This window comes from Cryptomeria japonica, chromosome 6 (genome assembly GCF_030272615.1).
Source record: "Cryptomeria japonica chromosome 6, Sugi_1.0, whole genome shotgun sequence".
NCBI lineage: Eukaryota > Viridiplantae > Streptophyta > Pinopsida > Cupressales > Cupressaceae > Cryptomeria > Cryptomeria japonica.
This window is the reverse complement of record NC_081410.1, coordinates 439,911,234-439,935,688: the sequence shown is the minus strand read 5'-3', so window position 1 is coordinate 439,935,688 and position 24,455 is coordinate 439,911,234. Positions and strand designations below refer to the sequence as shown.

Sequence of the window (24,455 nt, the reverse complement as noted above, 5' to 3'; positions counted from 1 at the left end):
GGAAAACAGAGTTCATTTCTGTTTCAGACATAGAGATAACTTCTATATATGATCTTTTTCATATGTCTGAATCTCTTGTATATGATCTTTTGAGTTTTGTTTCTCTCCATAACTTTTGTTGTAACATTCTGATTAGGAGGCTTGTTGCTATCCTGGTAGATCTGTCAAGAAATGAAAATTTAAGGCATAAATTAATTGAAGCTTGTAGCATGGTTTTCAAATATATCTAGTTTTTAAAGAACAGATATATAAATTAATAAGCTTGACTTGCATAACCTTTTTTCTGTTCAGATTAGTTGACTAAATTGCATAAATGTCTTATGTTAAATAAATTTCACCATGGAGTTTGGAAGAATTCCTTTATTTGTTGAGGTTTACTCTTTTGCTTTCCTTGCAGGTACAGTGAACAGGCATCTACAAATAATGGGAGCATATTAGCTTCTTCTTCCCATAAGGATATGATGAGAGATGTGTATACTTTACGGCTTCAACTGAATGCTTCTTCAGAAGGAAGTCAAATAACTGTTAGAATAAGCAAAAAGGTTATAGCTTTTCTCAACATTTAGTTGCATTGATTTTTTTTGTTTGCATACATAGTGTTTGTGAAACCATTGATAATAAAAAAGTTTTATATCTTGATTTAATGTAGTGGCAATATCTGAGCAGCAAATGTTTTTCCATGATGCCTTATGGTGAATGACTGAGACTTACAGTTACAAATTAGTGTCAAGAATGTTGTGTTGAATGGTTTTCTAGATGTCTCTTCCCTGTCATGATTGAAATATTTCCAAAGATCACTCAAAATTAAATTTGAGTGTAGATGAACACCTTTGTTATATTTTATCCTTACGGAAAACTTTAATAAATTAGTAAATTCTACGTACCTAATGTTTTATCTGGGTAAAGAGGTAGAAGTAACTAATCTTGAATGTGCAAATAAAATCTTGAAAATTGGAACTTCCAGCTGTTGTATCCATTAAATATTTTACCTTCTCTATTTGTTGGAATACCTGCAGTGGAACAAACATTTGATTTAACCTCATTTCAATTGTATCATGGATTTTGAATAACAGAGTTATATATGAATTAAAATTCTACGTACCTAATTTTTTTTCTGGGTAAAGAGGTAGAAGTAACTAATCTTGAATGTGTAAATAAAATCTTGAAAATTGGAACTTCCAGCTGTTATATCCTTTAAACATTTACACATTTACTATTTGTTGGAATACCTGCAGTGGAACAAACATTTGATTTGACCTCATTTCAATTGTATCATGGATTTTGAATAGCAGAGTTATATATGAAAAACAATAGCTAACTGAAATGCCTTGATTCGAGAAGATTGATCGTTGAAGTCTAAGAGGCTTTGATATTACCAAATAACTATGGCTTCATATGATAGCTATTTCTTGTTGCAGAAGTTGTCTCATTCCAACGAGCAAGGCTGCAAGATAATAGGGAATCTAGACAGTCTTATAAATTTATGTTATAGATATGTCCTTTCAGTTGTTTATTCTTAACAATAAAAGCATTGACACATCTTATGTAAAATGATCATCAAGATCCTTTATTTAACAGTATAGAATATACATTTTGTTTTGTAGTTAACCAACAAAAGCTGGAATCTAAAATATTCCATATTTCTAGGTGCAAGAATATATTTGTTCTTACTGTAGCTGCGATATATGGAATCCGCTATAAGCCTATAACTGTAAAAACTAAAAATTTAGTCCTATGATTTAACAAAGTCAGTCCCATCAAGTGACAGGTCATGAGTGGATAATGATAGTATAAATAGTTCTGTAAATTTTTTTGTCTGTATATTTTCAAGAAACAGTGCACAAAACAACCGGTGATTTGATTATGCCAAAAGAAATATCTGAGTCAGTCAGTATGTGTCTTGTCTCAAATGTTAGCGACTCTAATACATGACTCTAAACATACGAATCCTTTGGTAGGAGAACTTAATGGAGTGTTTCCCATGGATTTTTTGTATTAGTGGACTTTCTTTTTGTTGAATCAATGGTCAATAATAGGTTTGACAATAATGATAGAGCAGTTGAACTTGAGTTCCATTATTGGCCTTTGTAGTTAGCAAAATATTTTTTATTTTTAATAAAGGAATAAAATTTAGTGTTTTGAAGACTCCACTCATTTAAATTTAATCTGAAGTAGTAGTGTTATATTCCTAGGGATACAATATTATAATCCATATAGGTTAATGGAGATGCCTAAATGTGGTACACATCACATCACATAAGTCATATATGGGGATTAGTGGTTTAACCCTCCATTATTAGGAGTTATATATAAAGGAGGCGAAGATCATTGTAAGGGGTGAAGCATATCATAGTTTGCAAACTCTTCAAGTGCTCCTCAAGTGTTCTCTGAGTTGTTGAGTACTCTCAATTTTTTTGGCTGGGGGAGTTTTTACAAATTTAACTCTCACATTTTTATAGGTGCGAGAAAAAAGTGGCTAAAAATGCCGACACAGGTAAAACGTTGGTTAAAGGCAATTTTCATGTCGTTTTTGCTATAAAAGCATACATTTTCATTTTCTAGATGTCGAATTTCAATTTAATACATTTTGTAATTGAATTTTTCAAAAAAAAGATGTTTCGTGAAGAGATTTTAATTTTTAATACTTTCTAAGTTGCCAAGTTTTTGCTGAGTTTTTGTTGAGTGTTTTTCGAGTTTTTGCTGAGTTGAAAATTTTGGGCTTGCCGAGTACTCTCTGAGTCCGAGTCTGTGAACTATCAAGCATATTTTATATGTTGGGTTCTCAATATGGAGATATGGTTTGGAGTGGCTTCTTCCATAAAGAGCATTGTATGGTGTTTTCTTACTTCAAGTTTCTATTCCATTTTTGAGTATATTGTATGCTGGGCATCTTCGCCCATAAATATCTCTTCTGTTGTAAGATCTCTCTTTATATGTGCACCTAGTAACAATCCATATGTTCTAGGGCACCTGTTCATGCATCAAGAAATCATGTCCCCATGTTTGGGGACTTTTTGGGGATGTTGAGACAAGTGCTAAATGTTCCTTTCTCATCCCATGCTTCTTGGGGGGGATGTCACATGCTCCCTTTCAGGGATCTTTTTGAGGTGCTGCTGAGGTGGGGATGATATCCCCTTTCCCATCCCCCTCCACTCCGCAAAGAAAAATTAATCTATTAATTTAGTTTGGAGACATCCCCCTTTTTAACCTCATTTCAGATAAGGCCTGCTGTCCCCCTTGCCTTCACTTTCTTTTTTAACTTAAAAAGGCCTAAATAATTGAATTAAATAAAACAACAATGTAATCTAGAGGCTTGATTGCCACTTATGTCTGTTACATAACATTTCGTATCTTGTTCCTGGTACCTTTTGTTTTCCTATTGCATCGGCTGAAAAAATATTGAGCATGGGAGTTAGAGTATTGGTCTTACAGAATATCTTATGAACACCTAAAAGCTGCCAAACAAAGCTTCCAACATGAGCAGCTGCTGGACTTTGAGGATTTAGGATTCGTTGACTAAGGGATCATAAATATTAAATGATAAAAGATTCACAAACAACTTGGGTTGTTTGAACTATTGTGTATATTTATATTTTTAATTTTTTATTTAGTTGCATGCTTAAATTTTTAATATTATAGTAAGAGCTGTTACCCTGTTATTCCCAAAATATGCAATTATTTCGCTGTTCCTGAAATTCATACTTCCATCCCTGAAAATTGAGCAACACTGCTTTAATCTGCCCAAAAACGTTTTAAAAGGAGCCTACTCTTAGTGATGGGTAAGGAGAAATAAAAAAACTAAAATAACATCCACAAATGCCCAAGTTTGGTTGCAACTTTAATGTACACTCATTTACTGTAGAGAATTACTAGGGTATAAGAACCTTAGGTTATCAGCAAATAACTAAACACTAAGGGATAAAGCAAAGACCACAAAAGAAGGATGGGTAAACCGAATTTGGTTCAATGATAAACTATAAGATCCATTCAACTGAAAAGTACACTCATTTACCCTAGAGAATTACTAGGGTAAAAGAACCTTAGGTTATCAGCAAATAACTAAAAACTAAGGGATAAAGCAAATACAAGAAAGAAAGGATGGGTAAACCAATTCTGGTTCAATGCTAGACTATAAGATCCATGCAATTTGAGAGTACACTCATTTACTGTAGAGAATTACCTGGGTAAAAGAACCTTAGGTTTTTATCAGCAAATAACTAAACACTGAGTAATAAAGCGAGGCAAGAAAGAAAGGATGGGTAAATCAAATTTTAAACTATAGGATCCAAGTACAATTACAAATGGCCGTGTGAGTGAATAACCTTTTAATAAGGCACGGGCTGATGAAGAATTAGAGTGAGATGTCTATAGCAAGGCTTAGGATTGTCTTGAAAGGGCTAATTCAAAACCTAATAATGTACATCATAGAATGTTAAAAGACTGGACAATCCTAAAAGGATGATGCACAGTGCTCTCACTAGAATCTCCCCTAACACCTATAGCTAATGAACATATAATGGGAATGTATAAATTACAAACATACGATTTCCTGCAATGCCTGGGCTGTGTGCTAGGGAGCTACAAGTTCCTTGTCATGGAATTGATACAGATCCACAACAATTATAGTCATTAGGGCAAAGGGCCTTAGATCATCAGAAAATAGCTAAACACCTAGGGATCAAAGAAAGACAACGAAACAAGAAAGGGTAAACCAAAGTTGTTAAACTCAACCATAAGATATAAATATGAGTACAAATAACAATGCAAGAGGACTCCTCCCTAAGAGCATGTAGCTGATGAAGAATTAGAACAAGAGACCATTGATGGAAACTGCCGCTGTCAGGTGTTTGTAGCAAGGTTCAGTCTAGGAGAATCAATGGATTTGTCATCAATGACCTAATAATGTATATCATAGTGTGTTCAGTGTTAATTTTAGTACTTTCAGATTGAATAAAACTCAGAAAATCAGAATTAGTTTTAACTAGGTTAATTAAATTTATTGTTTTCCAGATTTAAGCATAGTAAAGGATATGAATGCATAAAGACAAAGCACAGTTACCCTGGGAAAACCTCCTAGGAGGAAAAAACCCAGCCAAAAGATCCTCAGATCTGATTATGGTTTTGAATTCAACTGATAATTACACACTTATCTGGAGTATAGATGTTGCAGTCACAAGGAAGATGAGATAGAAGTCTTCACAATTAGTTTGCTAATGGAGATCATGATTTGCAGTCCTCCTAATCAGACTTGCTGTGTGTTACAAGAGTAGCAGCACCTTTCAAGTAGTTCGCAGTCCTTCTATAGGGTTTGTTTGGGCCTTCAATGGAGTTCTCTATCTCTTGGTGGTGATCTGCTGCATTTGATGGAGTTCGCTGTCTTCTATTATGTTCTGCTGCACTTTAATGTAATTCGCTGTTATCAACTGCCTTGACTCTATATTTCGCTTCCTTAGAATATATTTCGCACCTTCTTGCAAAACTGAATGAATGATGTTATGAGAAGTATATGCTTTATTTATAGGAGTAGTAATACTTCTCAATCATGTCGGCCTTCTTTGCAAATTAAACATATTAATTATTTTAATTCCTTTTAAGTGAATTGGATAGGGTTGGCCCTATCATGGAGGCGAGTTGGGTTTGGATGTAGCGTGGAGGCCTTTTAGGTGGAGCTGAGAGGTATTGGGCCTGGCCCTATATGTTGGAGGCGGATTCCAATGTTGCCCAAGGCAATTGGAATCCGCCAGCCCTAATTACAAACAACACTCCCTCTTAATTAGGGAAGAGAATCATAACCATAATCTTCCATCTTGCACACAAGCAAGTATGGAACTACATAATCATAATCTTCCAGCTTGCACACAAGCATAGACTGGATCCACTTTGCATTGCCCGCAGAGGGTGGAGAGGATCTTTTTCTACCATCTTACATTGCCCGCAGAGGATGGTCAACAATTACACAAATACCATCTTACATTGCCCGCAGAGGATGGTTTAACAATTACACTTCTCCCTGAGAAGTTTTTTTTCAATACCATCTTACATTGCCCGCAGAGGATGGTTTAACATTTACAATACCATCTTACATTGCCCGCAGAGGATGGTTAATAATTACACTTCTCCCTGAGAAGTTTACAATACCACCTTACATTGCCCACAAAGGGTGGTTTGATACAGCACAAAGTATCACTGAGATTGAGACTCCCTCTCAATTAGGGTTTCATTTTCCACAATACCAAGTCTATCCCTGAAGTACACAAACTTCACTTTGGATAGAGGCTTGGTAAGAATATCTGCAACTTGCTCATCAGTGCTGACATACTTCAGCTGAATAACACCTCTTTGCACCATATCTCGAATGAAATGATAATGGGTTTCCACATGTTTTGACCTGTCATGAAACACTGGGTTGATGGACATCTTAATACAACTCTGGTTATCACAGTGAATAACTGTAGGATCCCAAGCTTGACCAAACAGCCCTGCAAGAAGCTTGTGAAGCCACACTGCTTCTCTAGAAGCTACACTTGCTGCAATATACTTAGCTTCAGCAGTACTTAATGCCATTGAGGATTGTTTCCTGCAAACCCAAGAGATTACTACGGATCCCAAGCTAAAACAAATACCGGAGGTGCTTTTCCTGTCTTTGACGCTTCCAGCCCAGTCTGCATCAGAATAACCTTCCAAGGTTATTGGAGTGTTAAGTGGATACTTCAACCCAAAACCAACTGTGCCTCGCAAGTATCTTAGGACATGCTTGGCTGCAACAAGATGAACATGTTTGGGCAAGCTCATGAACTGGCTGAGAGCATTCACAGCAAAACATATATCTGGTCTAGTGTTAATTAGATACATTAGAGAACCAATCAACTGTCGGTACTCGGATGGATCTGCAAATTCAGAGTTAGCTGCAGAAACACTTAACTTCTTTAAGTTAGATTCCATAGGAGTAGACATGGGTTTACAATCCATCATTCTAAATCTTTTCAAAATGTCAATAGTATACTTTCCTTGACTTAGAAAAATTTCGTTAGATCTTTGCCATACTTCTAGACCTAGGAAATAATGCATTAGACCTAAATCTTTCATTTCAAATTCTGAAGCTAGTTCTTTCTTGCATCTAATAATAAGTTCATCTTTACCAATAAGAAATAAGTCATCCACATAAAGAACTAGAATTAGCATTTCATCATTGGCTACCTTAAAGTATATGTTAGAGTCAGCATCATTTTTACAAAACCCTAGACTTAGCAAGTATTTATCAATTCTTTCATATCAAGCATGAGGAGCTTGTTTAAGACCATACAGAGCTTTCTTTAACCTGCACACATGGGTTAATCTATCCTGAATCTCATAACCCTCAGGTTGCTCAATATAGACTTCTTCCTCAATGACACCATTGAGGAAGGCAGTCTTAACATCCATCTGATGTAGTTTCCAACCCCTAGCAGCAGCAATGGCTATTATAATTCTAATAGAAGTATATCTAGCAACAGGAGCAAATGTTTCTTCATAGTCTATGCCTTCCTTTTGAGAAAAACCACGAGCTACAAATCTAGCCTTATTATTTTCAATACTACCATCAACATTATGTTTAATTTTAAATAACCATTTAGAGGAAACAACAGATTTACCTTTGGGTCTGGGCACAATGTCCCACACATCATTCTTGATGATTGACTGATATTCTTCATCCATAGCAAGCTTCCAGGCGTGATGACTTAAGGCTTCTTCAACGCTGCAAGGTTCAGTTTCAATGAGATTACACATCAAGGAAACGTAGTTGGAGAATACCTGAGGTCTCTTAGCTTCACGGAAGGTGCCTCTGGGAGCAGCAAATCTTTCAGCTTCTTGAATGGTGTTCCTTACCCAGAGAGGCCTCTTTTTGGTAATGACAATGTCACTAGGAATATCAGTGGGATTCATGGGTTCTGGAGGGTCATCATGATCATCTTGAGGAGGAGGTTCAACTTGCTCCCTCTGAATCTTAGGGTTAGAATCAACATTTATATTTTGATTGTCATTAGCTTCATCAATAACACAAGAACCTTTCGATTTCTTAAGGGCAATGTCTTCTTCAAATGTAACATCTCTACTTACCTCAACGTACCTTTGACCTGGGATGAGAATCCTGAAAGCCTTGGAGGATTCACTGTATCCGACTAGCATGCCTTTCTTTCCGGAGGGTTCCAACTTTGATCGCTTTTCCTTGGGCACATGAACATACATGGGACTTCCAAAGATTCTGAGGTGACTAATGTCTGGTTTGGATCCTGTGAAGGCTTCTTCCGGGGTCATGTTCTTTAGGACACGATGAGGACATCTATTCTGGATATACACCGCTGTTCTAGAAGCCTCAGCCCATAGAAAGATTTGCAAGTCTTGATCGTGTATCATAGCCTTTGCAGCTTCCATAATAGTCCTATTCTTTCTTTCAACAACACCATTTTGTTGAGGGTTGTATGGTACACAAAACTCCCTCTTAATTCCTGACTCAACACAAAAATCATAAAAGCTACCGAAGGTGTACTCACCTCCATTGTCAGATCTTAAGCATTTAATTCTTTTACCAGAGGAGTTTTCAGTTAATGCCTTAAACTCTTTAAATTTACTTAAGACTTCATCAGATTCTTTAGATTTCAAGAAGTAGATCCAAGTTTTCCTAGAAAAATCATCTATGAAGATTACTTAATATAGAAATCCACTAGGAGATGCTATAGACATAGGACCACATAAATCAGAGTGAACAAGTTCTAGTTTGTCTTTAGCTCTATTTTCACTTTTATGAAATGGACTTTTAACATTTTTGCCTATAGCACAACCTTTACAAGTGTTATCATGAATTTGACTAAGTTTAGGCATACCTTTGACTAATCTTTCAAGAGATGGAAGGGCTTGGTAATGCAAATGTCCAAGTCTTCTATGCCATAACTCACAGGATTCCGGAGCCTCATTAATGAGTGCTTGAATAGGGTTAGTAGAGAGCTTATAAAGACTATCATATCTATGACCAATTATACGAGCAGATTTAAAATTAGCTTTCTTAGGCCAAGCAAGGACTTTTCCCTCAGAAAATGCAATTTGATAACCTTTATCTTCTAAAGCAGAAATGGAAATTAGATTTCTTTTAATTCCAGGAACAAACAAGATATCACTGAGGTGCAAGGAAATACTAGAATCTAAATTCAGGGAAGTAGAGCCAGAACCTCTTACCGAATAACGAGCATCATCACCAATTACCACGTGAAGGCTGGTATCTTTTTCAACTAAGCCTGAAAAGTGATCACAATAACCTGTAATGTGTCTGGAGGCACCACTGTCAATCAACCCATGTATTGCTATCTGAAGGAACACTGTTAGATAGAGCGGAGATGAATAGAAAGTCATTATTTTGTTCTGAGACTTCATTTAGGTTGGCTTCACTTTGGTTAGGGTTATTCTGACATTCTTTAGCATAGTGACCAAATTTGTCATATCTAAAACATCGGACACATGAGGTACCTCTTGGTTTCTTCCAAGGGTTTTGGGAACTAAATGATCTGAAATCCCTATTTCGTTTTGGATAAGGTTTCTTCCAATTTCCCCCTTTCTTGCATTGAGCTGCAAGCATGATGTGATCATCTACATGGGGACTTTTGGTTTGCCCCCTTGTGATGAGGCAAGACTCTTCCTGAATGCAATCATTCTTAAGGCGATCAAGGGAAGGCAACTCAGTCCTGCCACTGATAGATTGGATAAATGATTCCCATGAGTGAGGTAGGCCATTTAGGGCAATCATGACAAGGTCTTGTCTTCGAGGTTATGGCCAATTAAACCTAGCTGATTCTTTAATTCTGAAATTCTCATGAAGTAGGAAATAACAGAATCTTCTTTAGCCATTTTGATATTAAGTAGTTGCTGTCTTAAAGTAATTGCCCTATTGAGATTGTTAATTTCATATGTACCTTGTAAATGGTTGAACATTTCCCTTGTAGTGGTAAATGAGGCAATAGAGGTGACTAGGTGGTCTTTGACTGAATCAATGAGAATCTTCCTAGCCTTGACAACATCCTTTTTGAATTGTTTTAGTTCAGTAGCATCCGTAGGCTCAGTTAGCTCTTTCGCTTCTATGGATTGGAGAAGATCTTCTTCCTCTAGGGCCAACTTGATTCGAACTTTCCATGCAGTGAAATTGAGATTCCCATCAAGTCTATCTTCAACTTTCAGCCCCATTGACTTGAAAAAGCTACAACAATTTGGAAATAAAGGTGTACTGAATTTTAAATCTGAAGATTGATCTAACCTATAGCTCTGATACCATGTTAATTTTAGTACTTTCAGATTGAATAAAACTCAGAAAATCAGAATTAGTTTTAACTAGGTTAATTAAATTTATTGTTTTCCAGATTTAAGCATAGTAAAGGAAATGAATACATAAAGACAAAGCACTGTTACCCTGGGAAAACCTCCTAGGAGGAAAAAACCCAGCCAAAAGATCCTTAGATCTGATTATGGTTTTGAATTCAACTGATAATTACACACTTATCTGGAGTATAGATGTTGCAGTCACAAGGAAGATGAGATAGAAGTCTTCACAATTAGTTTGCTAATGGAGATCATGATTTGCAGTCTTCCTAATCAGACTTGCTGTGTGTTACAAGAGTAGCAGCACCTTTCAAGTAGTTCGCAGTCCTTCTATAGGGTTTGTTTGGGCCTTCAATGGAGTTCTCTATCTCTTGGTGGTGATCTGCTGCATTTGATGGAGTTCGCTGTCTTCTATTATGTTCTGCTGCACTTTAATGTAATTCGCTGTTATCAACTGCCTTGACTCTATATTTCGCTTCCTTAGAATATATTTCGCACCTTCTTGCAAAACTGAATGAATGATGTTATGAGAAGTATATGCTTTATTTATAGGAGTAGTAATACTTCTCAATCATGTCGGCCTTCTTTGCAAATTAAACATATTAATTATTTTAATTCCTTTTAAGTGAATTGGATAGGGTCGGCCCTATCATGGAGGCGAGCTGGGTTTGGATGTAGCGTGGAGGCCTTTTAGGTGGAGCCGAGAGGTATTGGGCTTGGCCCTATATGTTGGAGGCGGATTCCAATGTTGCCCAAGGCAATTGGAATCCGCCAGCCCTAATTACAAACAACATTCAGGGCCAATGGAGTTAGGCTGCAGATTCCTAGGAGGAATTGAGGCAACCCCCTTAGAATATCACTTTCCCAGGATGATGAGCTTTGGTTAAAGAAAGAAAATGTTAATGTGCTATTGCCTGTATGACCTGAGCTGCGTGCCATAGTTCTTGAAGATTTCACTACCAAATTGAGGCAGACCCCTGGGTCCCTGAATGAGAGCAAGCAGACTGACCCTAGTGGTGATATGCAACAACTTATGCATGAAGGTGACAACCTCTGGAAGGAAGAGAGGGGCACCTCTGTTTAGTGTAGTCCAAGGTGAATATAGTACAACCTGAGTGTCTATGCAGACAGTTATACCTCCCGTGGACCTTACAGAAGACATGACACATGGAGATGGTTTACTCCTTGGCCTTTGCCTTCTGTGAGGAATAGATAGGATAGATCTTCTCATTGTGTATAATTTTGTGATCTGTCTCAACATGTAACTGGTGGGATATAATTTTAGAAGAGAAGTAAATGACAGTTCAAAAGAACATAATAGGAATGCAGCTTCATCAATAACTTAATTAGAGTTACAAGGGAGTTCATGGGAGTGATTGCTGGCTATGCACTTGACATTCATTTCGCAAGATGTTCTTTTAAGGCACAACTAGTTCTTTTTTGGGTGTACATATATGTGCATATATTATATGTTTTACTTTTATTTATACAACCATTCTTAATTATGAATGGGTGAAGTCTCTAGTGTCCTGCCGACCAAATAGAATGTTCTGTGCATGGGTCATTTAGTGGTATGAGCTTCATGTTCGTGTACTTAAGCCTCTGCAAGTTGAGTGAAGTCCTGATTGGGCTTGCTATGAAATTGAGAGGATGCCTTGACAGATCCAGAAACAGGGCAGCACCTCTTCAAAACTCTCTTGACTCTTCGAGGCTTTAATAGGTCGTTTGAATTTTATTCTCCTCATCATTTGCAAGCAGACTTAGAGAAATTTTTCTACATTTGACCAATCCTTTATTTTCTTTCTGACATTTATTTTTTAGTAGCTTCTGCTCCTGTTTTTTTGTCTTCAATTTTACGTCTTGATGAGATCCACTACTCTTTGTGTTCAGTGAACTAGAGTTTTTGGCGATTATAGTTTCAACCTTTCTCTAATACATTATGAAGTTTTTTCAATAAAAAAGGGTAGAAAGAAAAGCATATCTAAGTAACATGTGTGTAAATTTTACTCCGTAGACAGTTAAACTGGTTGGTGATGAGTAGAAGAAAAAAATAATGCTTGCTGATAGTTTGATTACATGATGGAGCTTCCTGAAGTAGACATGGCTGTTTTGCTTTGCTTTACTAGTACAAATTTACAAAATTATAAAGTAATCTTGGCATCCGTGTTAGTTTTGCTTTGTTTCTATTTATTTAACAAGTATATGCAATTTGCTCCAGGCTAATGAAGGGGAATATTATAATAGAGCATGCGAACTTTTCAATGTCGGTTCTGAACAAGTAAGCATGGCTTTTATTAGATCACGTGACATGTTATTTACATTTTAGCATTTATAAGTTGGCTGATTTTTTATTTTTTGATATTGATCACTGTTCATTCTATTGAATCAGGTTCATATTTGGGATTTCTTTGGGCAGACAAAATTTGCATTGATCAATAACCAGAATAAAACCATCCAGGGCAGTGAAAATCAGTTGGATCAAGATGTGAGTGCTACAATTGCTCTTGTGGCTGTCCGGTTTTTTTTGTAGACCATCTTCAAAATTTTGCAACTCATGACTATGTTCTGTACTTCTCTGCTTTCACAATATTGCTTGTAACAATGCCAAGTCTCACAACAAGTATATTTAGATGTCATGGTTTCTATTTTTTTTTTTAAATTAATGCCTGGTAAACTTTTTAATGTGACTGGCGACGCTGGCATGACACGCCCTCCGGTTCCACGTGAAACACTTTTGACCCGGACCTATGAACCGGTGAGGCCACAAACAGGGGACCTCATCTTCACACTTCACTTGTTCAAACCTGCGAGCACAACGGCCCAGCGTAGACATAAGGCCTGCGAGCACAATGGCCCAGCAGTGGTTCTAACCTTGGTGGCCGCTTCATCGACGAAGTGTTTTAACCGCGACACTACATTTCCAAAGACATTTCATGGTTTCTATTGTTTATAATTTATTAATAGTGTTTTTTTGAGGATAATGGGATTAAAGGAGGAGAGAAAGAAAGTATATTGATGTCCAGAAATGATCTAAAATAATTTAACTGGACTGGAACATACAGCAGGTACAGTAGCATTTGGACTCGACAATAAAAGGAGACCTCAGACATAAAGACACATGGGGGCTATTCTTAAAAAGGCATACCCCAAGCAAGTCAATAATAAAATTAAAAAATGAGGAAGATCCCATAAGGTAATAAACGGAAGAACATGTAGGTGAGAAACCAAAGTCCTCAACTGTCCAAACGAATGAAATTGCATCAATCGCAGTGGGAATGGCAATACAAAGTCTTAAGAATGTTTGCCAGGGAGAGTTTAGTACACTGTACTAAGTAGGCTAGACGATCCCAAGAGGTAGTCAATGTGTAGGATTCCCCCCTAACATTTGCAGTGAAGAACTTCTGGTAATGGGAAAAAAGCTGGTAATATGAGCCTGTTCCTGAGATCTGCACTGTAGAAGGGAGGCACTAGAGCATCCTTGATGAGATAAGGTCACACCCACTAAAGTGAGAGTTGGGGTTCTGGGGTGCCTCAGCTGTGCTAGATTGCAAGATAGAGCAGCACCCCACTGATTTGTACCTGTCCATACACAAATCAGAAATGTCTAAAGGGCACTTAATGACGTCAACCAGGGGGGTGGGTTAAAAGAAATAAGTAATCACTTTGGTAGAGCTGGGTTCACCACAGAGAAACCTATGCCTGAACGTGGAGATCTCTCAAAGAAAAAAGGTGAAGTACTCTGATCAGGGTAGTGGAAGAAAGTGGAAAGAGAGCCACCAAAAGTTCAAAACCTCTAAAGTACCTCCCACAGATCTCATAGTAGACTGGACACTGAAAACTAAAATACTTTTCAGTTTCCACCTCCTGAAGAGAACAGAGGTGGCATAACCTTTCACTTAGCAAAATATGGTGGTCAGTCTCATGAAGCTGATGGAAATCTACCCACAACTGGCCAAGGGGAATCCTCAAACTATGAGACCAATGCTGCTGAAGCTAAAGTTTAATTAACATTTCTTATAGCAGCAAACGAATGCTTTGACAAATGACTTCAAAACTGAAGGTTTTTTGGGAAAAAAGACATTTTCAATATGCACAATGACTAATAAAACGGCTCCACAGCTTTTCTGCTCTTTGGCATTGGTAGGAAACATAATGAAGAAAGGGCACATATTTAGGTTGGGTGCCAATTTACTAGAATTTTCATTTTGTTGCTTAAAGTCTGCTCTTCCTTAACTGTCAGCTACTGCTTGTCCATTCCTCTGTTGTAGGATAAATCAACTTGAACCTGTTTAATTTAGTAGTACTGATCATGCCTTTTTCAGCCAATCTGAGATATTGGGGGTACTAAGTGTCCCTTGATTTGGTTGGTCAATTTTCTTTTTGGGAAAAAAAATGATCAATTTTTTTTTTCCATGCCAAGGAAAAATCTATTTTTTTTTTATAAAAAAGGAATAAAGCTGTCTAGGCTCTGTTGAATACTCCCAAGAAATTAAGCAATCCACAAGGAGTAATTGCCATAAACACTCTGCCAAGTAGTCACCGAAAGCTTACCGGCCTGGTAACCTACAAAGCAGGTCTCGCTTGCAAGTAGCCATTGACTTGTAAAATTTAGTAACAGGAATCCATTTTGTGAGGATGGAAGGGATTGGGATTTGGTTGCTGTATTGAATCAACGCCTTGTTAGACCAAAATCATTTACGGTTCTTCCTTTTCTAGTTAATAGGTACTGTCAACTTATTTTATCTTTATGAACTTATTTAAAAAAATGTGGGGGTGATATCTTCTGATTGGATCTGTAGGTCTACTGTCCTTTCTTACTGCATAGGTTTGACTAGTTTAATAACTAGTCCATTGTTCATTTTTTAAGATGATTGTTCATAATATTTCATTTTGTTGGACATCCTTGTACGAGCAGTGGTTGCTCTATATTTCCGGCTCATGGTTTGTTATTTACCCAAGGAATGCACTTATATATAAGTGCTTTGTCTTCGGGGTGAACCACCAGCCATGATCTAGAAGACTTTTAAACTGAGAGTATTGTGCTCACCAACAAGCTGGTAACTGTGCATGATACCATGAATTTTATTTATTGTTTTGATGCTATAAGTGACAGCTGTCAGCAAAGGATACCTTTTTATCTTCCATTACTTATGCACAATTGACATGTTGATCATTATAAAGTTATCTATTTTTAATTTTTTTCGCATGCTATTAAATGCAATTTTCTTTTGTCAAATTTCTTGGGTTACTTTGGTCCCCTGGGTTTTCCCCATGTCTACATTATTTAGAGGAAACTTTGTGAATGTTACGGAACTCAATTCCACGAGCAGAGAATGATCAAGACTCTCATGTGAATTATAAAATTGATCTTTTCCTTCAGGACAAGGACATCTGTCCACATGATATGAAATTTCTGAAAGTTTTCTAGTTTTAAGTGCTATTCATACCACCCTTTTATAGAAACAGTATAGAAAAGGTTGTTTTGGGGTCTTTTGCATTTCACATGTGGGAGCTTTAATGGAATATTCCCGCTTGTAGCTTTGCCCCTTTTTTACCATTTTCTCTATGAAACTCTACTTCTAAGTACTGGGCAATCTGGGCGTCCAGATTTTACATGGTACATTTTAGTCAAATTTACAGCAAACACACATCTTTGGGGTTACTTTGATGAGATCTTTTTCTCATTGATTTGTCTTTCTCTTCCCCACTGTACCCTTTTATTCTACCATTGTCCATGACAACTGATTGAAAAATCACACTATGATTGAACTTCAAACTGTTAAAGATCAAGGAACTTAAAATAGTTAAAGGCTTACTCCAAATCCTCTTCCATTATCTGAAATATTGAAAAATGATTGACAAGAGATTTGAAGATTGACCTCTGACGCAAATTGCATTTCAGTAGACTGGTTAATGAATTGTTCTCGGGCTAGTGGAATGCGACTTATTTTTCTCCCCACTATTAGCCTTAACATCTCTGCCATTGGTTAGTGCAATGGTTTGACACTTTATTTGTATTTCTCTTGACATGTCTAAGTTCATTCGTGTTAAATTCAGGCACTAAACTGTCAGTTCCTGCATTGTGGCCTCAATCTACATAGAAAATGTATATTTTGAATTGAAGTCTTCTTATTATGATAAGTGAATCTCCCTCTATTATAAGATTCTTAGCTTTGTTTATGAAATCCAGTATCAGACCTGCAAGTATTGCTTCTCCTTCAGCATGATTATAAGTAGCAATGGCAATCTTAAAGATGCAACTAATTAGATTACCTTCGTGATTTCTCTGACTTCCTTTGGCTTGTGCCTGACCCATGTTATCCATTGAAGCCGTCTGACAATGTTGAGTTTGATCATATTCTTTGGAGGATTTTAATACCTTCACACAACTATTTGACTTCACTGAGCCCTGAGCGGGTAGCATAAAAGCATCTGTTATACTGAAGATGTAGAGGTTTTTGGTTGTGTAAGGTCCCTTTTTAGTTTCACTTTATTTCCGATTTGGTTATCTTGCTATGTATGACAGCCTCTGAGTTATTATTTTAGCAAGCCATATTTTATTTTAAATTTAGAAAATTGTTATTAATCATTTTGTATTCTCTTCTAGCTTTTGTGGTTAATGTGAAAGTGCACAAATCTTATGTAAGGTGCCTTTTTGTTTTAGATTATTTCTGATTTGGTTATCTTGCTATATAGAACAGCCTCTATAATTATTGTTTTAGCAAGCCATCTTCATTTTAATTTAGAAAATTGTATTTAAACATTTTGTTTTCTCTTCTAGCTTTTGTGGATGATGTGAAAGTGCACTAATTTTCTGTTCTTTATGCAAAGTTGGCTTAATACTTTCCAAGAATTAATTTGCAAGTTGATCACATCATTTATCAGCCATCCACTGATTTATATTTTCATTTTGCACTCCGAACTGTTGCATAGAGTAGTTCTGCTTTGACCTGCATTCTCACCCAAAGAATAATTATATCGTGTCGTTATTCTAGTATCAGCATATAAGGTGACTGTACCAAGTTTTTTATCAAACCCTGTTGAATTTCATATTTTGGTTGAGATCTTTGGTAAATATTTATTTATTGTCATAGATATGTAATAAATAATATTCAACAGAGCCTGTCTGGTAGCATTGTTAAGATATTTATGTCTAATTGCCACATTTATATTCAGACACTTTTGGAGCTACAAGTGGATGGGATTTTGCCTCACAGCACTATTAGCAATACACGCCCTTTGTACTCTAATGGTTCAGTGGGAAATCATCTAGCCATAGTCCCGGTAGAATCTTCAAGGCAGGAACCATCTCTTGCAGGGGGTTCAGTTCTAACCAAAAGTATTTCAAGAAGTTCCAGCCCAGAGTTATCCATTTCTCACTCTTTGAGTTCACAATACGGGAGCTTGGACGGAATTGGTAGCAGTGGCAGTAGAGCTGGACCAGTAGGTTTGATAGGGTTGAATAATCTTGGGAACACTTGTTTCATGAACAGTGCTCTTCAGTGCTTAGTGCACACCCCGAGATTGGTTGATTACTTTCTGGGCAATTATACGAAGGAAATCAATCGACAAAATCCATTGGGCATGGAAGTAAGTATATCATAGAATTCCAACCTCTACATTTCAATTTTTTTTTCAATATATAATTGGTACGTATAGACTGTATTTGAAGGTGGCATAAACAATTGAGGCTTCTGACAGTACATTCTACCTATTTGTATGATTTTCGTAGTCTGCACTACACGTCTTGTATAATTGTTTGGCATAATCATCTCTGGAAGATAGTTTTTCTTTTACCAATCCATTTACTTCTTATCTCTTTGAGCAGGGAGAGCTTGCTAATGCATTTGGGGAGCTGTTAAGAAAATTATGGGCACCGGGAAGAACACCAGTATCACCTAGATTATTCAAATCAAAGCTTGCTCGTTTTGCACCTCAGTTTAGTGGCTACAATCAGCATGATTCACAAGTTAGTAAAATTTGAATGCTTTTGTTGGATGGAATGGGAAGAACTGTCAGTTGATAGGTTGCAAGGAAAAGAATTTTAATAATAATGAAATCGGTAAAATGATTTAAAATAAGTTAGTTTCTTCCATTGTACTAATTCTGTTCCAAGGACTTCAAGGCATTTGGTTACTTCTCTTTACATGCCAATGAACAATGGGAATGTGAATGTGGGGGTGAGCACTCTATATTGTTATGCATTCTACAGGAGTTGCTAGCATTTCTCTTAGATGGGCTTCATGAAGATTTAAATCGTGTGAAACACAAGCCTTACATTGAGTCAAAAGATGCAGATGGGAGACCAGATGAAGAAGTAGCTGAAGAACACTGGGGAAATCATCTAGCACGCAATGACTCCATAATTGTAGATTTGTGTCAAGTAAGTATCTTGTGTCAACCGTCTGCTAGCAAGAATGTATTAATCACCATAACTATCTGGGGCCCTTTTTTTTTGCTTGTCATGGAATAGCAGCCTCTTTAAGCTTTTTTGCTAGAAAAGTAGTTAGTTATTGTTTTGATTTGTGGATGGGTTTAATGTTTCAAATTTTGGGCTTTAGTTACGTTTATTTAAGCTTCGACATATTTTTCAATGCTTATGCTTATGTGGCAATTGTAGTCTTTGACAGATGTTATTTTTTCCTTTTTAGTTATTTATCCTAGCTTAGTTTAATCTCTTACCATCTATGTGCTTCATGAGTGAAATTACAGGATCTTGGATTTGGTAGGAATTATGCTATATGGATTGACCCATTTACCAGATTGTGTGCAGAGAATAAAGTTTTAATTTATAGCTCTACAAAATTCATCATTGAACATTCATCCACTCCTTTTTTCAATTATTTTTTTGTTTCATTAAATCCTCACAAGCGCCAAAATACCATCCTAGAGAAAATTGTCTCACTTCCTAATGAAAAATGTGCTTTGCCAATCAAGCATGAAAAGATTATTAAGCATGATTATAGGAGTAATATTTGAAAAAAACTCGAGCTATGTACCCATTACTTAGCACAAGCCCATAAAAAAATGCCATGACGATTTCTTGCAATAAATAACACATACTCATATAGGTATCCCTACTATTTAAGTGAGGTGATAACCTCTTTTAGAGGACATTATATCCCTTATGTGTCTCATATATTGCATTTTATATATCCTTTCACAGTCACTTTGTTTTGGGGCCTTGGTTTGCCCAAAGAACAACACACAAATGGATTCAAATGTGTTATAATGAAAGTGAATGAAAAAATGGTGAGTGCAATATAAAAATAGATTGCTTGAATAAGAGAGAGCAAGTGATAAGACACATCAAAAGTGTTATTACAAAGTTGCACTTGGTGGAATTCTGTACAAGAATGGAGAAGTTGAATGCATGGTGCACCATTTTTTTGGCAGTACTTGGGATCATAGTTGGACTACTCACGACTCGGCTCGACTTGCCAACCCTCTGGGAAAAAAAATCGGGAAAAACTCGAGAAAAACTTGGCGAAAAACTCGGCAACTTAAAAACATGCTTAAATTTAATAAAAAATGCATTTGTTTTGCAAAATTTAATGAGAAGATGCATCCAATGAGTCAATAAATGATAACACAAAAGAAACAAGCTGATTCTAGATATATTTAAATGCAAAGTGTCTACAAAATCGCATCCTCATGAGGAATGCTGATGGCTGGAAGCCTGAAAGCAATATAGTAAATAGTTTTTGTAAAACCAAAAGTAAATACATCATTACAAATTACAATTACAACTTCCTCTTCCCAGCTCTAGCAAAAACTTGGGGAGAGGTAAAACTAGAGGGTCTAGTCCTATAAGTCTGCAGTGGGCATGATTGTGCCTCCTTGCTCGGTATGGCTGGCTCATCCTCCATCTAGGATGAAGCTATGTCTCCACTTGCTTCTGGCACTAACAATAACTCCTCATCCTCATCCTCTTCCTCCTCAATGTCATCCAGCGTGAAACCAAATCCACCCCCCTCCTCCTCCATAGCCTGCCTCTCCAAATCAGTGATGTCAGTGTCGGAAAACAATGGAGGCTGCTCCTGTGGTGTCCAATCACTGTAAGGATCTATATCATCCAAGTCAATTGGATCACCTTCTAGTTCCTCTACCTTCCTTACTCGCAATCGAAGATTATATTGCACAAAGAAAAGGTCATTGAGCCGTTTCTGTGCTAACTTGCTCCTCTTCTTCATGTGGATTGCTTCAACAAGCTCCAATTGCGCTCACAATTGGATGAACTGCGAGGCTGACATAAGACTCTGAGGGCAATTTTTTTGAGATGTGGGGTGTTTCCACCCCAATTTTGCCTCCAAGCATCTGCAAAATAAATAAAATGGAAAAGTTAGAAAGCAAAGAGAAAAGAAAAAACATAATTTATCAGTCATTTTAGATCCCAAATTCCAAATGGCAAATGTTATACCTGGGGTTTGAGTGGTTCTTCCTCTCCTAGCCAGCTCTGAAGATAATAGCTTAACCCTTGCTCCCTCATAATTTTGGAGCTCACTCACAATGAAGTCTCTCTCCTCAACGTCAGGTACCATCCTCTCAATGCATGTATTGAGGCCCTCCATGACCTCTCCATTCGAATCTGAGTAAGAACCCCCAAACCTAAATCAAGTGTTGAGGAAGTACCCTGCTGCATGAATGGGTTGGTGGAGCTGATTGTTCCACCTCCTATCAACAATTTCCCAAATGGGATCAAATTTGAGTCTATCCCCCTTGTAGTAATTTTTGATAGACTCCTTGGCCCTATCCATGGCCTCCTAAAGATATCCCTTTGGGGTTTTATCCCCATCCACCAAGCGAAGAACTCGAACCAAGGGCTTTGACACCTACAATTGAAAAATACAAATTACAAAAAGATTAAATAATGAAGTTACAAATTAGTAATGAGAGACTTGAATCAAGAATAATTAAAATTTAAAAATTAAAGTTTTGATGTAGCCTTCACAATCTCTGCAACCCTTTGTGCAAATTGGTTGTCGAAGACTATGCATGCGACAACCTCTCCTTCAAGCTTCTTTGAATAAGGTGAGTTAAGTCATTCTCCACCCACAAACATTTGTTTCAAAGAAGTCAATGCAGCAAGAAGGCTTTGCAATGTCAAGAAAATCGTTGCAAACCTTGTGACACCAACTCTCACCAAATCTTTCCCTTGGGTGTGCCGTCTCATCAAATTTAGGACCAAAAGGTGATTGTAAATATATTTGGTGATCCTCCTTGCATCTTCCACAATTGGAGTCACCCAGTTTTCCTATGTCCTCCAAAAGAAGGTCGAGGACATGTGCTGCACAAGGTGTCCAAAAAAGAGTGGGGTGTCTCTCTTGGAGGACTCTTCCTGCAAAAGAAGAATTTATTCTTAAGAAATATGCAACCAAGTAAAACAAAGCCACAACAAATGAAAATATTGCTAATGCCTAAAAGCGATAATTCAAAAGGATTCTACCTGCTGACACATATGGTGCTGCTTTATTTGTGATGATTTGCACCACATTCTCTACCCCCACCTCCATGACGACATGCTCCAACATTCCAGCGAATGTTTCTAACTTTCTGCATTTTTCACCTTGTTGGAGGCATCAACAAATTTCAAGAACACTACATTGTCCTTGCAAGCAACCAAAAAATTGATGATGGTGTGGTTCTTGCCATCTGTCCACCCATCAGAAAGAATGGTGCAGCCATAATTTGCCCATTCAATTTTTTGATCCTCCATCACTTCTCTTGCCCTAGCAATTGCATTTGTGAGCAACCATAAAGTGAAATTAGGTTTTAGTACACAATTTTGATTTAATAAACAAGAAATCTAAAAAATAATTAAAAATGAAATCAAGTGGACTATGTAGTAATTTACTAACCTCTCACTCAAATCCTTGCGAGAAGGGGCCTTCTACCCCTTTCTTGAAACTGTCATAGCAGTCACCAAATTCAGCCAATAAGGATTGTCTGCCACATTGAATGGAATGTTGTTGAAGTACCATAAATCAGCTGTTGCAATGTCGGTTTTCTCATGTACCTCCTAATTCCATCCAGTGGCCTCTAATGATTGGTTGTGCTCCAGGTGTGTTCCTGGGCACAAAATAATCACCTATGGACCCTGATCGTGATGATGGAGCAGTGCCAAGTACTCTACTAGAGGAAGCAGAAGCGATGGGCGAGGTGGTGGTGGGTTTGCGGATACGTGGGCCACGCCGAGAGCCCACTATGCCCTCAAGTGCTTCATGTTCCTCTTCAATGTCAACAAAAACACCTTGAGATTTAGCTATGGCTGATCTCATGGCTAGCGTTGCCCTCTCCCTTTGCAATTTCTTCTCTTCCTTAGCTGCAAGTAGGGCATTCATTTGTCTTTTTATTTCTTCATTGGTCCTAGGGCATGCTCTAGCATCATGTCTGTCTATTCCTGCAAGGTGGTATTTGAGGCGGTTGATGCCTCCATGAAGTATTTTCTCACACTTTATGCATATAGCTGACCCAGGATCGGGTCCCTCATAGGCATACCTCCATGTCCCATCTCTATCACCTTTAGGATGGGTGCCTATATATCCAGATGGGCATGGATCTAGTGGCCATTGCTCCCTTGCCATGATTAATGCTTACTTAACCTACACATACAAAGTGAAAAAAAAAATTAACATTTTAGTTAAACAATTTAGCAAACTATCTACATTAGTTTAAATAAATTTAGACATCATTCAAAGTTTAAAAAAATAAAATATTAGGGTTTGAATTTTTTTTTGAAAACTAGATTCTTCAAAAAAATTGTGAAAAATTCAACAAAACTTGTGCAAATAACTTAGAAAGGATTTAGACTACCTAGGAATCATTTCTAATTCATCTAAATGCAACAAAAAATAAACAAATTGTTTTAAAACAACATAGAAAAAAAATATAAAAACTAACCCGGGAATCTGATTTTTCTTGAAAATCCCCTTCAAATGCACTTGGAATCACTCAAAATTCACTCCAAATCACCTTGCAAGTCACTCCAAGTTAACCTTCCCCCTTCTCAGCCCAAAACCCAATAAAAAAACACAAAATGAATTGTCTTTCTGCTGTTTTCGGTTATCAGGCACAGGCAGGCGAGTTTTTGACTCGGACTCACTGAGTTTTTGGCAAAAACTCAGCGATTTTTAGGGGCGAGTTGAAGTCATATCTACTCGCCTGGCCCAAAAACTCAGCGAGTTTTTGCTACTCACCGAGTAGTCCATCTATGCTTGGGATTGCTATATCAAACTGTAATGTTCCCTTTTGGGATCACCCTAAATTTCCCCTAAAATCACAAATGCCATTCAAATAAGAAATGTAATATCATTACAGGTATAACTTTACCATTAAGAATGCCTTTTAACAAGATAAACCCTGATTTAAGTCCTGCAACCATATTAGCCAATATATGATATACATATTTATATAATTCATAAATCTCAATTATTTCCATTAGGGTTAGTAATCACACATATAAGTACAAATACTTATAGTTATCATAATTCATCAGATATGTCTAATCACAATAGAGTTTGAATAAGGAGCATGATAGGATCGGCCTAAAGAAATCTTCACACTAAGCCCCGGAGTGGATATATCATCCCCCTTGGCCCCAAGTGGTAGGCACTTTGGGAGGACATTCATCATGGGTGGTCTACCTTGTGGGATGCTTTTATCTTCACCCCCTATCCATGTTTCCTTTTTCATCCTCTTGATAGCATGATGGGTTTCAATCGAAGGCTTCCCCTACCAACCAATCCTCACTATGGAATCCCTCGAAGAATCATATAAGATGTCGGGAGCCTGTCCTTCCAATCAAGCCCAAGAGCATGAAATGAGCACCCAGTCATTGGGGGTATTAGTGCTGCAGCCTCCTTATCATGTATTTCTTCCTTGACTCCACAATGGGATTGTTGATTTCTACAACAATCAACCATCATAGAGATTGGAGAGGAAATCACAATAGGGTGCCTGGAAATCTTCCTTTCTAAGCCCAAGAGCAGACACTCACCCTCTTGGCCCCAAGTGGCAGGCACATTGGACATTCATCATAGGGTGGCCTACTTAGATGGAGATCTCGTATTTGCTACCCTTTCTTACATATCCTTCCCCTCTCTACATGATTGCTT

General features: G+C 37.3%; 1 protein-coding gene across 2 annotated transcripts in view; it reads left to right on the top strand.

The window, feature by feature from the left end:
* Positions 1–24,455, top strand: part of LOC131037481 (ubiquitin carboxyl-terminal hydrolase 5) — a 67,258-nt gene that overhangs the window by 7,055 nt on the left and 35,748 nt on the right. For both annotated transcript variants that reach the window (XM_057969635.2, XM_057969634.2), the window contains exons 3-8: positions 398–542; positions 12,560–12,619; positions 12,731–12,826; positions 17,518–17,931; positions 18,170–18,310; positions 18,554–18,724. In XM_057969635.2, the coding sequence (XP_057825618.2) occupies positions 398–542; positions 12,560–12,619; positions 12,731–12,826; positions 17,518–17,931; positions 18,170–18,310; positions 18,554–18,724 (1,027 nt within the window). The remainder of the gene's footprint in view (positions 1–397; positions 543–12,559; positions 12,620–12,730; positions 12,827–17,517; positions 17,932–18,169; positions 18,311–18,553; positions 18,725–24,455) is intronic.